The sequence below is a fragment of the Neltuma alba genome, unplaced genomic scaffold (genome assembly GCF_004799145.2).
Source record: "Neltuma alba isolate B1F8T4 unplaced genomic scaffold, ASM479914v2 tig00012576_pilon, whole genome shotgun sequence".
NCBI lineage: Eukaryota > Viridiplantae > Streptophyta > Magnoliopsida > Fabales > Fabaceae > Neltuma > Neltuma alba.
Window position 1 is genome coordinate 477,387 of NW_021637028.1, and position 18,317 is coordinate 495,703.

Genomic DNA, 18,317 nt, shown 5'->3' on the forward strand with positions numbered 1-18,317 from the left:
TTGTATGAGGCATGTTTCTGATATAGAACTAGAATCTGTGGTGGCTACATGGGTTTCAAATGGACAGTGGGACTACACTCGTTTGAGTAGCATTCTTCCTCCTGATATTATTAATATGCTTATTGCAAAATGTCCTCCTAATGAGGTATTGGGGGATGATATCTTAATATGGGGAGGAAATAATTCTGGACAATTCAAAATTAAAGATGCTTATTGGATGATTGAAGACAAAGGAAACTCACCTATTTCCCGTGTCTTTGATGTGATATGGAAATGGAAGGGGGTGGAAAGAATTAGAGTCTTCCTTTGGCTCATGGTACAGGATAGGCTTCCTACAAATGAGAGACGCAGCAGATGGAGTTTAACCGGTCCTAATTGTCCATGGTGTTGCGATTCTGTCGAGACTATTACTCATATATTGCGGGATTGCAGATATGCAAAACAGCTATGGGAGGAGTTGGTTCATCCTAGATGGAAAAGGCAATTCTTCTCAAAGAATCTCACTGAATGGGTTCATTTTAATCTTAAAAAAGAGATTGGCTTGAATGAGGAAGCATCATGGTCACAGTTATGGGGAGTTGCTACTTGGAAGCTATGGAACTGGCGCAATCTTCATGCCTTCCAGCCAGGTTTTATCAAACCTGAAGATCCAACGAGAGTGATTCTAAATTTATACAAGAGTTATACTTTTGAGCCCACTGTTTATCCTATCAATAGTTTTGGTGCAGTAACTTATCCCATTAAATGGAGGAGACCGGGAGAGGATTGGATAAAATGCAATGTGGATGGGGCTGTTAATACTATTTCTGGACAAGCAGCTTGTGGAGGTGTTCTACGGAATAGCCAAGGAGAATGGATAGCTGGATTCTCTAAATATCTGGGGAAATGCTCAGCTATAGAAGCAGAGGAGTGGGCTATTCTATCCGGTATGAACATTGCGTGGGATCTGGGGCTACGAAAGATCATTGTTGAATCTGATTCTAAGGAGTTGATTGAGAGGATCATCAAACACCCAGTTGAAAGAGGGAACTTCTCTTCGGTTTGGACTTTGATTGTCGAGATGAGGAAAAGGAACTGGAGTATACAGTTTCAATATACACCAAGAGATACCAACAAAGTTGCTGATAGGCTTGCGAAGGATGGCCTCAGTAGGGTACACAGTTTTGTTTTTATTGATACGGTCCCAGACTCGCTGAGGGCCCTTGTGCACCAAGATTATATGGGATCTCTATCCCCTCATGTGTAGCTTTTCTTTGTAATGGGCTAAGCCCTCCTCTTTACCAAAAAAAAAAAAAAAGAAAGCAGGCTCATCAAAAACCACTGCCTCCCTCTCCTCATGTAAACTCAAATTTGCTGAAGTGTCAGCACAAGCACTTTTTTTTTTATTTTTTTATTGGTACAGGTATCTTCCTATAGAAAGTAAATCTTTTCAAGGTCAAAATTGTCTAGGAGTCGTTTAGTAATAATCGTAAATCTACATCCAGCTTCTCTTTTCTCCGAGGCGTGTCAGCATAATTCAAAATATCATTTGAATTTAAATATCCATTTAATTGGGCCATAGATGAATGATGATGTGGACTAATAAATTTCAGATATCATTTGAATAATTCAAAATATCTAAAAAATATATTTCAAATCTTCTTAGTATTCACTAAATTCAAAATCACTCTTTTAAATAACAAAATTACATAGAAATAAAATAAAAATAAAATGACTTAATTAGAGGAACTCCGATGTATATATGCAACATGCCACTTGTCATATTCTTTTCTACCGAGACTTCTCTTACTCGGCTGGCTAAAATATGACGTAAAGTGACAAAATTGCCCTCTAGATTCGTATCAATGTGAGTTACAACAGCATCCAGTTGTTGCTAATCTAGGAAATATCCATTGCACGCCCCTATCTGGTAATGCCCAAATAGTAGTTTCATCTTTGAGCGAAAAAATACCAACATCATGATATAAACCACCCATGAAACATATTTGGTTCCCTCTAAAAACAGAAGAAGTAGTGGGACAATCTTTAACGTCAATGATCTCAGAACACGATTCACTTAGTAACAGAATCTGATGATCTGCCAAGGTATCCACTTTCACGAACAGAAGATCATCGTCCCCGTTTATTACCACCTTGAAGATCTCAAACTGAAAAAGCAAGCCAAACTTCTCTTGATATTCCATCACAAGAAACATATTATCTCCTCTAGAATCCTCCACTAGATAAGCTTGCCTTAACAATGGCGATATCGAAACATTAATAACTTGGGAAGAATCTATAACACCCAAAGGAACAAGCCTCAAATCATCAGCACCACCTTCTTCTTCAATTTGAAATATGTCGATCTGGTGGAATTTCTTCCTCATAGCATACAATTTTTCATCGTAAAATGTTATATTAACATAGTACCTTCGTTGTCCTTGTTGGTGATCATCATTATCATCATGAGCTTTCCATGTACTTCCTCCATTAATCTTGCACAAAGCTAAGTCCCCATATTGTGAAACGATTGCAATCAAAATGGGTCTCATAGATTTACATAATGATAATGCAAAAGCTTGAGCATAAAAATAGCGACTTTTCTGTTTAAACATGGCGGACGACAAAGGTGGGAGATCAACTTGAAAATTCACGAAGAGATTCACAAGTTGGGTTAAGTCGTTGTGATAATATTGAACAAATAACCATCCCTTGAAGTATCCAAGAATTTTTGGATCAGGATGTTTGAATGATTCTGATCCTATATGATAACATGTGACTTGGTCGTCGTATATTGTTTTGCAGAACGACGAGTTCGTCTCAGTGAGACTGATGAGCCATGGAGTGTGATCTTCTTGGGATTTAGGGTTTGGTCGTTTGTAAACTGAACAGTGAGATGATTCACAAACCCTAGAAAATTGAAGTTGATTTGTAATTGATAAGTGATCACATAAGAAATCGAGGATATCTCTTGGCATATGATCAAAGAATCTCTTCTCGCTTCTTAATTCTTCTAATTGCTGTGACTCTTCCATAATCCTGGGTTACTTAACTATCAATATACTAATAATCATCCATAAAAAATAAAAGAAGTATAAAATTTTATGATGAATTATATTATTTATAAGGACAATTCATTCATAAGACTTCCTATATCGTAAAAGAACATACCTAGTTGGGAGGTAAAGTCTTGTTGAGTGATTCCAACTTCCAAAGAACACTTAACATAATAGGATCCTCCGAAACATATAAGTGAAGTTTCGTCATAAGTTAGATGACTCCAAATATATATTAGTGGAATTTGATTTAAATGGTTTAATCCCTTATCACAATAAGCCTTTTGGATATAATGATTTATTTCGATGATATGTCCGATCTAATTGAGAAGATAAAGTAATTAAACTAGAGATAATTGTCACTTATTTCAAGTCATATCAGAATAAATAAAATGGGCTAGAATCAGATTCAAATTCGAAAAGACCAATAAGTTTAAAAGGTTTTATTCTAGTGTATCTTAATTTTAAAAGGTTTTATTCTAGTTTATCTTAATTTATGTGTTTATTCAATGATTTTCGGATAAGATGGCTTAAAATATCATTTCCACTTCGATCATCTTAAATATAAAAGTCTGCTTATTTGTTTGAACATTTTTTTATTTAAGAAATATCATAACAGTTGAAAATCACTAAACACAAAACACTTTTATAATTATTACCAAATACAAAAAGATTTGTGCTTTTGAGTAGTTTGCCCTGAAAATATATGTTAAACTTAGGGCTTCTCTTCTTTTCCCTCCTCTTACTCTCCTTTTCTCATGGGTGATGTCATATCTCCATTTATTTCACTTCTTTCATTTTTTATTTATTTTAATCATTTAGGTGATAATTTTTTGGAATTATTTTACATAATTTTAGAACTATATTTATTTTTTAAACAAATTCATTTTTTTTAAAATTCTTTTAGTGACAAAGCGTATTTTTGTTGGTGATATTTCGTCAAAAACAAACTTCTAGTGGTAATTTTTAATGGTCATCGATTTGTCACCACACGTCACCAATAAGTCTTTTTTTCTTTTGGAGTAAGAAGAGAGTTTCTTTATTAAGATTTAAGCTACTACGCCTCAAGTTTTTCCTGAGACAAAGAGCCAATTCGTATTAAAAGGTTTTTAAAAAAAAAAAAAATTGATGACCATAGGCAAGGAATACAAAGAATTAGTGAACTACTCAAAGTCAAGTGAAATACTACTGGTACTGCTACTAATAATAAAAGAAACATTGGAAAAATAAATTTAGCAAGTGAAATAAATCTAAAAGAACATGGTCTCGAGCATCCAAAAATCTAGGAATTTTTTGTTGTTGCAGTATATCAATTTACGGAGAAGAATAATAGTAGCAGAAAATAGTTATGATGATGATGATGAAGGTTGTGATTCACAATAAGATGCAAATCTAGGAAACATCCAATGTAGACAATACATTTCCCTGAATGGAAATAACCATTTGATAGTTTTATCATTGAAGGAATAAATACCAAAATCATGATCAAATCCAGTAGTGAAACATATTTGGTTTCCCCCGAAAAATGCAGAAGAAAGGCAATCTTTAACATCAATAATCTCAGAACATGTGTCACTCAGTAACACAATTTGACCATCCAACGCATCCACTTTCACTAATTGATCTCCATCTTTTGTCTTAAAGATCTCGAACTCAATGGCCATCAAAACAGAGCCAAACATCTTACGATGTTGTAACACAACAAAAAGATTATTATCTTTAGAATCCACCACTAGGTAGGCCTGGAAGGGTGGAGGCACTGGTAATGAAGCATCAATAACTTCTGAAGAATCTATAACACCCACAAGAGAAAGCTCCAAATTGTCGTCAATTTCAAATATGTCAACCTGGTTAAATTCCTTTCTCATAGCATACATTTTCACATTGTAAAATGTCAGGTTAACATACCGTTCTTCTCTTTTGTGACCTTTCCAGTTCCTGCCTCCAATCTTGAACAAGGCTAAGCTTCCAAGACCAGAAACAATTCCAATCATAGTTGGTCTCATAAATTTACAAAATGATACTGCAAAAGCTCTAACGTACTTTATCTCAGAAGGCACAAAATTCTTCATAGTAGATAAAGGTGGGAGATCATAATGAATATTGGAGAAGACATTTATAAGCTGAGTTAAGCTGTGTAATTTATATTGCACATATAACCAACCCTTGAAGGATCCAATAATATGTGGATCAAAATGCTTGAATGATTTTGCTTGTATCTGATGGTATGTTACCTCGTTGTATGTTCTTCCACAGAGAGTAGGGTTTTCAGTGAGTCCGATAAGCCATGGCTTCTCACATGCTTTAGGGTTAGGCCTTCTAAATGCCAAAGAGTACAATGACTTGCAGCATCTAGCAAACTGGATTTGATCTCTAAACGATAAATGATCGCACAAGAACTCAAGGAATTCTCTGGGTAGATCAAGGATGTGTGTGGGCATGAGGTCAAACGATCCCTTATCAATTCTTAACTCTTCTTGCTTTAATTCTTCCTTCCTGAGTTAAAAAACGTCAGAAAATGAGATTCATTTAACTGTGAATAAAAATCGTTTTGAGTAGCTTTTATTTTGCTGCAAGAAAAGTGGAGAGAAATCATAAACACGAATCCATGGTCTTTCCTCAGTTGACTAAAAAGGCAACTAATTGAAAACAACTAAACCAAATCTAATTGCTTGTTAATAACTAAAACCAGAACTAAAACAAATATAATTCAAACAGAAACATCAAAGGGTTACCAAGCAACTTCAATAGGGAAGATCCAAATTCCAGTTGCTAAAAGAAACTGGAGACTTATTTCTGCGCCCATTTTCACTTGATGGCATATCCCTTTTATAATAACCCGGAAAAATCACTAGAAATGAATACCCAAATCTCCTGCAAAAAAATCCGGAGCAGTAGAGCATTCGAGGTAGAGTAAGTTTTCATTCCCAATTGGTTCTTTTGAGCATTTCGGATTGTATCTCAGTTTCATCGGTGAATATTTTGTGGTTGTAGGAGTGAAAAAGAATATAGAAGGGATATCACGAAGCAGTTACCTGATGATCTAACAAAGCGTGAAGATGATCCTTCAACTCTGAATTTGCTCAAAGCTTGACAGTTATGGCCGGTTTCTTCTCAATCTCTCCACGATTCTTGTTCTCGCACTTTCCTCCTCCAATTTCTTGCTTTTCTTCCTCAATCGCAGTTTCGTCCGTCTAAACTATCTCCATTTCGTCGTCCCTCTTGTGTTGATTTTCTGGTCGAGCTTGAAGCTCTGCTTTGATATGAACGGCGCCGTTGACGCTGCAATTGAATTTTCGAGATTTGGCATCCCAACATCGCCACTTTGCGCCCTTCCCCCGCCTTTTCTAGTCTTCTTCGGCCTTCGCGCACGAAATCGAATCCCGTTTCTTTTGTATTTTGGGGCTGAAGAATCCCATTTCTAAGCCGCTGTTATTTTTCTTTGGAAGAATCCCATTCAAAGCCCCAACAAGATACTTAATAGCATGAAGGGGTCAGAGAGTTTAAAATGTTTGCAAGCTCTGGGTACTTAATTAAAATTAGGATTAAGATGCAAATTTACGCCCAAAATTTTTATTCTGAAATTTTTTTTAGATTCAAATTTTTTTAAAAAAATTTAAAATCCTAGTAATATTACTGAAAAATGTCAATAGTCTAGAGATAAATTTATCCTTCAACTATGTTTCATTGCAATTTAAACATTCCTGCTTAATTTTTAATAATTTGAATTATTTATTTTTCAATAATTTAAAATTTTGTTACTAAATTTATAAAATATTAAATCTAAGCTGGCTAAGTTTTAATTCAATGGGTAGTGGTTTAGGCCAAAATTTAGCATGACCATTGAGCTACCAGTATCTTGTTCTACTTAATTATAGCTTAAAAAAATATAAATAAGAGTAATTTGGAAAGAAATTAAAAAATATAAGATAAATTGAAATATTATATTTATGACTAAATTAAATTTTTAACTAAGAAAAATAATATTATTTTATATATTATAACTTAAGTAATTTCTTGGTTCCATAGAACATCCTTTGCACCTCAACACATTCTATCATTGGCGGTGGCCGGATGGCCCAACAACAATGGTGGCTTTATATATATATATATATATATATATATATATATATAATTACTTGAAAGGTGTTTTCAAAATTTAACCGTACAATTTAATTCCAAATGAGGACCGGTAGTGAAGTTTCAAAATTCTTTGAGCTTGATATGAGATTATCTTGCTTCTAGGGTCCTATATGACATTTTCCCTTCTTAATACTTGTCTTTTCGCAAATACCCTAACATTTTTCATGTCGTTTGAATTACCATACAGCAAAAAACCTTATGAACTAACTCTTGCTTTTTTTGGGAAAATCCTATGAAAGTTAGTTTAGGCAGCAAGCAAACCGTTCCCTGCATGACCCACCCACTATCAGCAATGTTTTTTTGTCCATTTGAGTCGGCCCATCAAAAGCCCGAAATGGACAGACTTAAATGAGCCGGGTGGAAGTATTATATGGGGGCATAGCAGGCAAAGGCACAGGTTACTCGTACCTGCCTGTTTATTGCTGTATATTATATGTTCACATCACATTATTATAGATTTCGTGTCCAATTGAAGCAAGCAATGAAAAACACCAACAAAAAAAAATCAATAATGACTTTCATCTAAGCTATCTTTACCTCAGTCTAAATTATGACGTGATTAGTCAATTGACAAGATGTTAGAGCCAGGAAAATGGATAAGCCCGTCAAGCCAGCTCGTTTAAACTTATTTAAGTTGAGAGTCGGGCTTATAATTTGGAGTCTTCAAAGAAAATTTGAACTCAAAAGGGCTAGTCCTATAAGGTCAAAAAATAAAAGGTCTAGCCCATTTAAACTCGTCAACAGTAATTTTTTAAATTTATTTTTTTCTTGACCCTAATCTAAATCCCTAACATTTTACACACACTCTCTCTCTAAGTTTCACTTTCAGTCTTTCACTCACTCTTAGCTAACACCTCAGTCTCTAACAATATTAAAATAAATAAAAATATATTATTCATATCCTAAATCAGATTTCAAATTTGTATTTATTTGAATCAACAGTTATATATTAAAATAAACAAAATATATTCACCATATTAAAACAAAAATTTTAATGATTGAACCAACAAATACGAATCAATTTGTATATATGTTATAAAATTTTAACAAATAAATTAACATTTTTTCTATAGTGACTATATCAAAATTTTTACTCTATATTTAAATAGAGTTAGACAAGTGAGCTAGACAAAACTAAAAAAGACCATCCTGAACAAAAGTAAAAAGAGGATGACATAGTTAGCTAATGAAAAGCATATTATGGCTTAATCCAAAGCGTCAAGGTATTTCAAACTTCTCATGAGACTGTGTGACAAAGTGATTTTTACAATTAAAACCTAAGAAAATAAATACTACCTCTGATCCTAATTATAAGATCTCGTTTGTAAATTACAAATGAGATCTTATAATTAGGACTGGAGGTAGTAAGTAGACAACACAGAATCAATCTCCAATGATTGCTAAGTTGAAACCTCTAAAACAAACTTAACATTAATACTTATAAATAAACTTATTAGTGCGTAAAAAATTCAATTAAAAAAGACAGAAGAAGACATATTAGACTCCAGAATAGCTAAATAGTATTGAGAAGAAATTATTAACATTTTTAGAAGTTAAGAAGAGCCTATTACTAGTGAAGCACAATCAAATATCATTACAATTGATGATAGTGATAATAATTTTTGTCTTTTTTTTTTTTTAAGTGAAAGCATTTGTCTATTTTTAATGGAATTCTTGGATGTTAATGTTATTGACTTGTTATGTCTAATGGGTGTTTTAGATTTTTTGTATGTTAATAGACATTTATATATGATGATCTCATATTTGTGACTTAATTTTATTCATACTTATATCTTTCACTAGTAATTTTATTTGTTTATTTTCTTTTTTTTTTTGTAAAACATGTAAGAAATATGAAAAATAATTTTTTTTAAACAAGCTGAAAGGCCATGGGCCGGTCCTGAGCTCGTCTGTTTAAAGGCCGGGCCTAACAAATTAGGGTATTTTTAAAATTTCGACCCTATAAGACCAACTCTTTTAAGCCCGCCAGCCTATTTTCCAACTCTACAAGAAGTTTAGATTAATATTTTTTTTTGAGTTCATTTTCCTTCTAATATCATTCATATCAGCTATGTATTTGTTTTATTATATTCAAATAATTGCTCTGGTCTTCGCAATAGAACAAAAGAATAACGAGGAGACTAAGAGTAAAAGGTAAGCAGAACAAATAATTAAAGAAACAGAGAAAGAAAATAAACAATTCATGCAGGATTCATAAATTTAATCCAAAACGCTACTTATTCTTCATGTTAACCAAATTCTTTATCGAGCAGAATGTAAGTAGAACAAATACAACAATAACAACAAGCCTTATCCCACTAGGTGGGGTCAGCTATATGAATCAATTATACTCTGTCAACAACTCAATCCTTAGATATGTTATTGACTAGGAGGTCTCACTCAATGACTTTATTGAGCATTCTTCTCGGTCTTCCTTTGTCCCTTTTTATGGGACTCCATATTGTCTGATCTATCCTCTTTACTGAGGCCCCCAGTGGCCTTCTTTGCACATGTCCAAATCATCTTAAGCGATTTTTAACTATTTTCTCTTAGATAAGCACCACATCAACTCTTGTTCTGATATTTTCATTTTAGATTTTATCTTTTTTTGTATGACCACACATCCATCTCAACATCCTCATTTCTACTACCCCAACTTTGTGCTCTTGTTTTCTCTTTATCACCGAATATTCACTACTATACAGCATAGCTGGTCTTATAACAGTCCGATAAAATTTTTCCTTAAGCTTCTCAGGTACCTTCTTATCGCAAATAACTCCGGTAACGTTCCTCCACTTTAACCAACCAGCTTGTATTCTATGAGAAACGTCTCCATCAATTTCACCATTCTCATGTATAATGGATCTAAGGTATTTAAACTTTGATACTTGAGGAATGATTTAATCCCCCATCTTCACCTCTAAATCACCATTGCTTTGCCTCGCACCAAAATTACAATCCATATATTTTGTTTTGTTCCTACTCAAGCGAAAACCTTTCGACTCTAAAGTCCTTTTCCATAACTCCAAACTAGAGTTAATCTCTTCTTTTGACTCTGCTTTGAGGACTATGTCATCCGCAAAGAGCATGGACTTGGGGATTCTTTCTTGAATAAGCTCAGTTAGAACATCCAGAACAATATTAAACAAATAAGGACTCAAAAAAGATCCCTGATGTAGACCAATCTTAATGAGAAAGTCCTTTGTCTCACCTCCAGGCGTTCTTACGCTAATAGTTACCCCCTCATACATATCTTGTATGAATTTGATATAAGTGACCCGTACACCTTTCTTTTCCAAGGCCTTCCAAAGTACTTCTCCTGGCACACGATCATAAACTTTTTTCAAATCAATAAAAACTATATATAAATCCCTTCTTTTACTCCTATATCTTTCTATTAACCCCCTTAGTAAATAGATTGTTTTAGTTGTGGATCTTCCAGGCATAAATCCAAATTGGTTCTCCGAAATAGAAATCTCCAACCTCAACCTTTGTTCAATCACTTTTTCTCACAACTTCATTATATGACTTATAAGTTTTATCCCTCTGTAACTTGCACAGTTTTGAATGTCTCTTTTATTCTTGTAAATAGGAACTAAGATGCTTCTCCTCCAATCATCCGGCATATTCTTGGAGTGTAAAATTTCATTAAAAAGCTTGGTTAGCCACAATTCACTCTTCTCGCCGAAACATTTTCAAATTTCAATAGGAATACCATCAGGCCCAACGGCTTTACCATTGTCCATTTTTTTGAGAGCTGTCTTAACCTTTCCAATGCGGAACAATGAAAAACCAAATTCTGATCATCTTTGCTACTTAGCAAATCCTGTAAGTCCTGAGTCACATATTCACTTCCCTCATTAAACAACTTGTAAAAGTAAGCCTCCCATCTATCTTTAATATCACCATCAGTAACTAGCACTTTACCATCTTCATCCTTTATACACTTCACTTTGATCCAGATCTCTCTTTTTCCTCTCTGTTTGCTTCGTAATCTTGTAAATATTTCTTTCCCTCGCCTTTGTTCCTAACTCCTAATAAAACCCCTCGTAAGCTTTATTACATGCTTTGCTCACCGCTCTCTTTGTCTCTTTTTTAGCCAAACGATACTTTTTCCAGTTTTCTGCACTATTGCACAAATGTATGGCTTTAAAACAATTTTCTCCTTTTTCAATGTTTGGGCGATATAAATAATTAAAAAAATAGAGGAAGATAATAAATATACGTGGTGGGTATATATTTCAATGTGTATTGTTTGATTTAATTCCCCTTCCTGTTTCATATCAATGACATCAGAAAGGTAGGAGAAATTGTTTTTTTTTTAACTAATTGAAATCTAGAAATTCCCAAGACTTAAGCTTATAGTTATATATGTTAGGAATTGACTTACATCTTAACTATTACTTTTTTAATTTTAAATGCAAGACCAATTTTATAATATAAATTATATTATAAATTAAGTTTTATATTTAGAACTAAATTAGTATCATTTTTATTACATATTTTAATAATTAATTTTGTCCAGCAAGAAAAAAAAACAGAGCATTACTTAAAAAAGTTAGCCCAAAACCCATGTGAACTTGACCATTTAAAGATAGCCCGTTTATAACAGGCTTAAGTGGGTTCTATATAGGTATGGGCTAACCTGTACCTATTTAACCTTAAATAGACAGCTGCGGGAGTTACCCAACCCACCTATTGACAGTCTTACCTGTTGGTTTTTAGTTTTTTTTTTTTTCAATGAAAAATCAATTATTTTGGCCTCAAAAATTAAATCTAATGCATAAAAATCTCAGATTTTTTAGTTGTTTGGAAAAGGGTCATGATTATTTACCCCATCCAATTATAGTGGGTGGCGTTGCCACTATAAAACAACTATTTGTTGTTGAGAATGATCAAAACCACATACATCATCAACTGAAAAAACAAACAAGACAAAAGACAGCGGGCCTAAAAGCACTGAATTAATTAATTTGCTTTTAAAAGAGCTATATAGTTATAGTGATAATTACATCTAACTATTATTACCAATTATTCCATTACTGATGTTGCAACTTCCACAACCCTAATCTCCTTTTTTTTTAAAAATCGAAGAGATGCATATATAAAAAGAGAAAAGCCTCCATTAATTCTCAATACACATACAGCACAAAAAGAAATTAAGGGATTCTTAATTTGCTTAATCAGATCAGGTCTAGGAGATATGTCGTCTTTGGTACAGACAAATAATGATGTTGTTCTGCTGATTACAATGATAATGATGATGAAGATGGCGATAATGTCAAATGCAGCAGTGTACAAGGTTGGAGGCTCTGATGGTTGGACCTCCATTGGCCGTGTAGACTACAAGAATTGGGCTGCTTCTAAGAACTTCCAAGTTGGTGACACCATCAGTAAGTTTCTTTCATCTAAAAACTGAGTAACTAATTTATAAATATTAAAAAAATTAGTTAAATTACTTATATATATGTACTGGCTGCCGTTGATCATTAAAACCCTGTTTCTTACATGTAATCAAAAAGAATAGTTTTTAAAAAATTTATATATTTAAAATATAAAATGAATTGAATTCTTATATATATTTATTATTGAAGAGGGTAGTATAATTTGTCTCGAGCACACATGGTGTCTTACCTGAGATTCACATCTAATACTCCGTAAGTTTTGTTTATTGTGTGAGCAGTTTTTGAGTACAATCCCCAATACCACAATGTGATGAGAGTGGCATATGAGATGTACAAGTCATGCAATGTTTCGGAAGGGACTCCTTTGGTAACCTTCAGCACAGGAAATGACTCCATAAAACTCAACCATTATGGGCATCACTTGTTCATGTGTGGCTTTCCAGGGCACTGCCAAAAAGGCCAAAAGGTTGATATCAATGTCGTCAGGGTTTCTGCAACAAAAGCTCCAACTCCATCAAGAACAAACGATGGCCTTTGTTCTTGCCCTAACAAAGCTGCCCCTTTCATGGCTTCTTTTGGTCTTATGATAGCACTCTCCATGTCATTATTGCTTGCTCTTGCTGCTTTCTAATCATCTCAACTTTAGTACTTCACAAGAATATATGTATGGCTCTTCATCAGAATGATAGTTAAGTGTACTGTGCGTTGTACAGTTAAAAAATAAGCTATATTTTTAACGATTTGTGAATAGTGCAATTTTATGATGATTTGGAGTTATAAAAAGAGCAAATTGCAACAAAGTCACACCCAACAGAATTAAATATAAAAAGATCTCTTGAAATTATCAAATTATTTTAAAGTCCCAAGGAACCTCATTGCAAGATAATTTATTTGTTTAATTATTAAATTGCTCCTTTTTTTTTAATTTGCATCAACAACTAAAAGAGTAATCGTTGACAACTTAAGATATAAACATTAACAACTATCGCGACAGGTATTAACAAGTCATGCATACATTTTGTGATGTGCTAAGAAAATGTATTGTTAATACCTATCGTGATAGTTGTTAATCCTTATACCTTGAGTTGTCAACGACTGCTCTTTCAGTTGTCAATGCAAACTTTGAAAAAAAAAAAGGGTCACTTGGTAATTAAACAAATAATTTTTTTGCAACCAGGTCCCTTCAGACTTGATAATAATTTGATGATTTTAAGGACTTTTGTATTTAATTCCCTTGAGTGGGACCTTATTGCAATTTTTTCCTATAAAAAGGGTATTAGTGCAAAGAAATTAAAAAAAAATTATCCGTTAAAAAGTGCATTGGACTACGAGCTACATTTTCAATTCGTGGTAAACATGAGTAAATTGTATTTTTATTTCGTTTTCAAACCAAGTTAATGGTTTAACAACAGATCTTTTTGGTTTTTGACGAGGTAGTATCCGAAGTGTCTTAGAATAAGTTTTAGAAGGAGGGTACATTACATTAAGTCTAAATAGAAAAGAAGACGACGAGGATCCTGAAACAATAAAAAAAATTAAAAGAGAGGAGATTTTCAAGAAGACAATTAGTGAATAAGTAATGAGAAAATAACACAAGATTGGTAATTAATTAATTATGAACAGATAACTTCAGATTGTCCTAATTAATAGGACGGAGCAAGATGTGATTCACAATCACATTGAGCTCCAAACGCGGGAAAAATCCAATGCAAACAATACATTCCATGACGTGGCCTTACCCAATTAACAGTTTCATCTTTGAGGCAATAAATGCCACAAAGATCATTAGAACAAGTGAAACATATTCGGTTACCTTGAAAACAACAAAAATGGTTACCAGCATCATCATTAGGGGAACAATCTTTAACGTCAACAATCTCACAACATGCGTCACTCAACAACACAATTTGATCTTCCAACATATCATCCGCCATTATTTCCACAATCTGGCGGCCTCCTTCATCCTCTTCAACCTTAAAAATCTCAAACTTAATAGTTGGGAAACTAAGCAAATGAATATATTTCATCACAAGATCATTCCCTTTAGGCTCCACTACTAGATAGGCTTGGCATTCTATACTTTTTTCATTAACAAACCAATATTAATGCTTGGGAAGAATCTATAACACCCAAAAGATTATGCTTCAGATCATCATCGTCAATTCCAAATATGTCAACCTTGTCGAAAAATTTTCTAATGGCATACAATCTCGTGTCGTGAAATGTCACATTAACATACTTTTCTTCATATATGTTGGTGATAATAAGCTTCCCATCAAGATACATAAGAAGCTATCAATGTGGAAGCAGAAGGTTCTTAATGTGGCTGGCCGATCTGTGTTAATTAAATCGGTTCTAGCCGTGTTACCAAGTTATCAAATGCAATCCTTGCTCCTTCCTGTTGGCACAATTGCTGAAATAGAGAAAATTAGTCAAAAGTTCCTTTGGTCTCAGGATGAAGGAAAAAGGAAACTGCACCTCATCTCTTGGGACAAAGTAACTATGACCAAGCAAGATGGCGGTTTAGGCTTTAAAAACCTAGTCGCACAGAATAAAGCTTTCATTATGAAGCCTTGTTGGGGCATGCTAACCAAACCAAATGCTTTCTGGGTCCAATGCTTGAAGTCGAAGTACAGGTATAGTGAGGATCTTATGCCAAGTATCAATAAAAAAAGAAATTCCCCAAGAACCTGGCATGCCATTACCTCAGTGTGGGAGACCTTTGTTCAATAGATAGGAAAGAGAGTCAACAATGGACATGATACTAGCTTTTGGTGGGATAAATGGCTTCCACTGGATCGACCACTTATCTATTATGTGCATCATTCTCATGGAATTAATTCTATGGATAAAGTGATTGATCATGTGTTAGAGGATGGGCATTGGAAGGTGGATGGTTGGGGAGGCATTCTACCCTCTTGGATTATTGCCAGAGTTATCCAAATATCTCCTCCTATTTCTAATGTTAATGACTGTTTCACTTGGAGAGCTTCAATAGATGGGTGCTTTTCAGTTAAATCAGCTTATGACTTTATAAGGGGGTATAGAGAAGGGATTGGAAGATGCTCCTTTGTGTTTGATGGCATGAGTATGAGTACAAGGGAATTACTTCACAGGTGTCTCAATTTACTTATGGAGTGCTCCACTAATAATAAGCTTTGCCATCAAGTGTTCAACATTTTTGCAATACAGGAGAGTAGATGGACTCCACCACCACAAGATGCAATCCGGGTTGATGTGGACAGGTCAGTCAAACAACAAAATAGTGCAGCATGTGGCGATTTAATTAAGAACTATGAAGGAGATTGGTTGATGGGCTTCAGGAAATGTTTAGGATGCTCTTTGATAGATGCAGAACTCGTAGCCATCCGAACAGGCCTGGAAGTGGCCAAACAGCTCAGGTATACCAAAATCATGGTCTATTCTGACTCTTTAGAGGCATGCAACCTTATCATGCGCATGTGTGCAGCAGATAATCTGCTTAAACTGGTTATAAATGACATAAGGGACCTGGTTTTTGGAGACGGAGAAGTGACGCTCCATCACACTACTAGGGCCATCATGGGTGTGCTGATTTTTGGCTAAGACAGGTCATGGTAACTATATTGATACAGTTTTGATTCCAGAGGCTCTGACTGAATGCCTAGCTCTATTATTGGAGGACAAAGACGCCACAACTGCTGGAAGATCTACTGCAGCAACTGCATGAGCTTTTTAGGATTTTAATTTTCTCCTTCAAGCCTAGCTTGTCCTTTTCACCCAAAAAAAAAAAAGATAATAAGCTTCGCGTGCTTTGCCTCCGATCTTACACAAGGCTAATTTCTCTTTACCTGAAACAACTGCAACCATAATAGGTCTCATAAACTTACATAAAGACAGTGCAAAAGCTTTCGCATGTTGTATGTGGTTATTGTTAAGATCGGGAGATTTAGTTTTCATGCCACTATGCCACAAGGCAATTGGAGGTGGAGGTGGAGACGGAACCTTATCAGAATGTAGAAAATTCAGCATGATGGGGCCAGGCAAAGGAGGGAGATCAAGACAAATATTGGAAAAGATATTTATGAGTTGGATTAAGTCATGATTGCGATATTGGAGAAACAACCATCCCTTGAAGCATCCAATAATGTATGGATTAGAATGTTTGAACGATGTTGTTGCTTGGATCTTATAACATGTTAGTTTCTTGTTCTTGTTGTTGCTGCTGCATATATTTCTACGGCAGGAGGAGAATTCATGAGTGAGAGCAAGAAGCCATGGATTTTCACGAGCTCGTGGGATGGGTCTCTTGAGGGCCAAAGAATGACATGATTTGCAGACTCTTGAGAATTGAAATTGGTCTGTAATGGAGAAGCCATCGATCATGAGCTCCATAATTTCCCTGGGTATGAGCTCCATTAATAATGATCTCTTATTCTCATCATCAGTTCTGGTTTGTTCTTGGTTTGATTCTTCCTCCATTCTAAGAGATAAAAAGAGATTCAGTGAATTACGATCTCATATATATATATATATATATATATATATATATCATATCAATCTACATATCTATATATATATTTTCCTTCTTGTTTCTCCACTTTTTCCTATATTGAGGAGAGAAGCTAAGAATGTTGCCGGCGCCATTAAAGCTGATGCCACTTTGCTATTCTCAGCGATGAAATGAGAGCAGGAAATAGAGGGTCCTAATCATGTGATTTTTTCAGCTAATATTTTTCTCACTTAAACCCGTCTTGGCTTTTTAAGGGTAGGTCCACATAAAAAAAAAAAAAAAAAAACGTAACCCTTCACATTACTTTTTTTTTTAAAAAAAAAAAAGAAACACGATTTATAAGTAGTGTGATTTGACATATTGGTTATATTTTTGCACTAAGTAATGATTAGAGTTTAATAATAAAGTTGATGACCCTAATAATTTGTACCGTTTAAGTGTTATTATAGTTCATAATATGAAAGCATACAAGCATGACTTTGGATCTCCATGTCAAATCTATTCTGCTTTTAGATTGAAATTATTATCTTTCGCACTAGCTATATGACCTCGTTAATGAAGTTTTATTATTAGGACGGGAGGTAGTATTACATAATGATTGCATTGAAAATTTTCAATTTACTATACTTTTATTATAATTCAACATTAACCTTTTTAAGAGTGTAAGAAATATTTATATTTTAAAATATTTATTTATTTTATTTTATTATTCCGCGTACTAACTTCTTTTTACCAGCAATTCTCGTACTATACTATAAAAGCTAGTTTTTGAATAAAGAACCAACCGTCCGGTTCGACAGAAATGATTTATTGTCTACTCAAGAAAAAAGGACAACTTATATCAAGATACTTAGGTCAAGAATGTCAAGTTAGCCAATCAAATTATGCCAACTGTATTAATTTTACGCCTCATCATTTAACCCCAAAACAACTCTTAAACACTGTTAAAATAAGGTTGGAAAAAAAAATTTTTGATTCACTGACAAAAAATATCTTTCCTTCTAAACGCCGTCAAATTTCTTATATCTCCAAGCAACTGCAGTCACTGATTGATACACACTTTATTTCTCCTTATTAGAAAATGTGACAAGGGAATGGTGCCTCCTCCCATTTTTTCTTAAATTCTATTTCAATGGCATAAGAAGATCCACAATGAAGATTTATGACTGATTCAATCAGTATATGAAATCAAACTAAAAAATAGTTTAGAACTGTTTGGAGAAGGCGGGTAAGGGAATATGA

General features: G+C 34.1%; 2 protein-coding genes across 3 annotated transcripts; one reads left to right on the forward strand and one right to left on the reverse strand.

The window, feature by feature from the left end:
- Positions 1–4,377: 4,377 nt before the first annotated feature.
- Positions 4,378–6,424, reverse strand: LOC114728857 (uncharacterized). 2 transcript variants are annotated; one of them, XM_028915813.1, is made up of 3 exons: positions 6,071–6,424; positions 5,771–5,909; positions 4,378–5,531 (listed from the first exon to the last, which is right to left on the reverse strand). In XM_028915813.1, the coding sequence occupies exons 2-3, from the start codon at positions 5,839–5,841 to the stop codon at positions 4,382–4,384; spliced, it is 1,221 nt and encodes a 406-aa protein (XP_028771646.1). In that variant the 5' UTR covers positions 5,842–5,909; positions 6,071–6,424; the 3' UTR covers positions 4,378–4,381. The 2 variants fall into 2 exon arrangements, with proteins under 2 accessions (XP_028771646.1, XP_028771647.1); XM_028915814.1 differs by lacking the exon at positions 5,771–5,909.
- Positions 6,425–12,381: 5,957 nt separating this feature from the next.
- Positions 12,382–13,214, forward strand: LOC114728847 (mavicyanin-like). Its single transcript, XM_028915803.1, has 2 exons — positions 12,382–12,571; positions 12,862–13,214. Exons 1-2 carry the CDS (start codon positions 12,382–12,384, stop codon positions 13,212–13,214), a joined length of 543 nt encoding a protein of 180 aa, XP_028771636.1.
- The last annotated feature ends 5,103 nt before the right edge of the window (positions 13,215–18,317 follow it).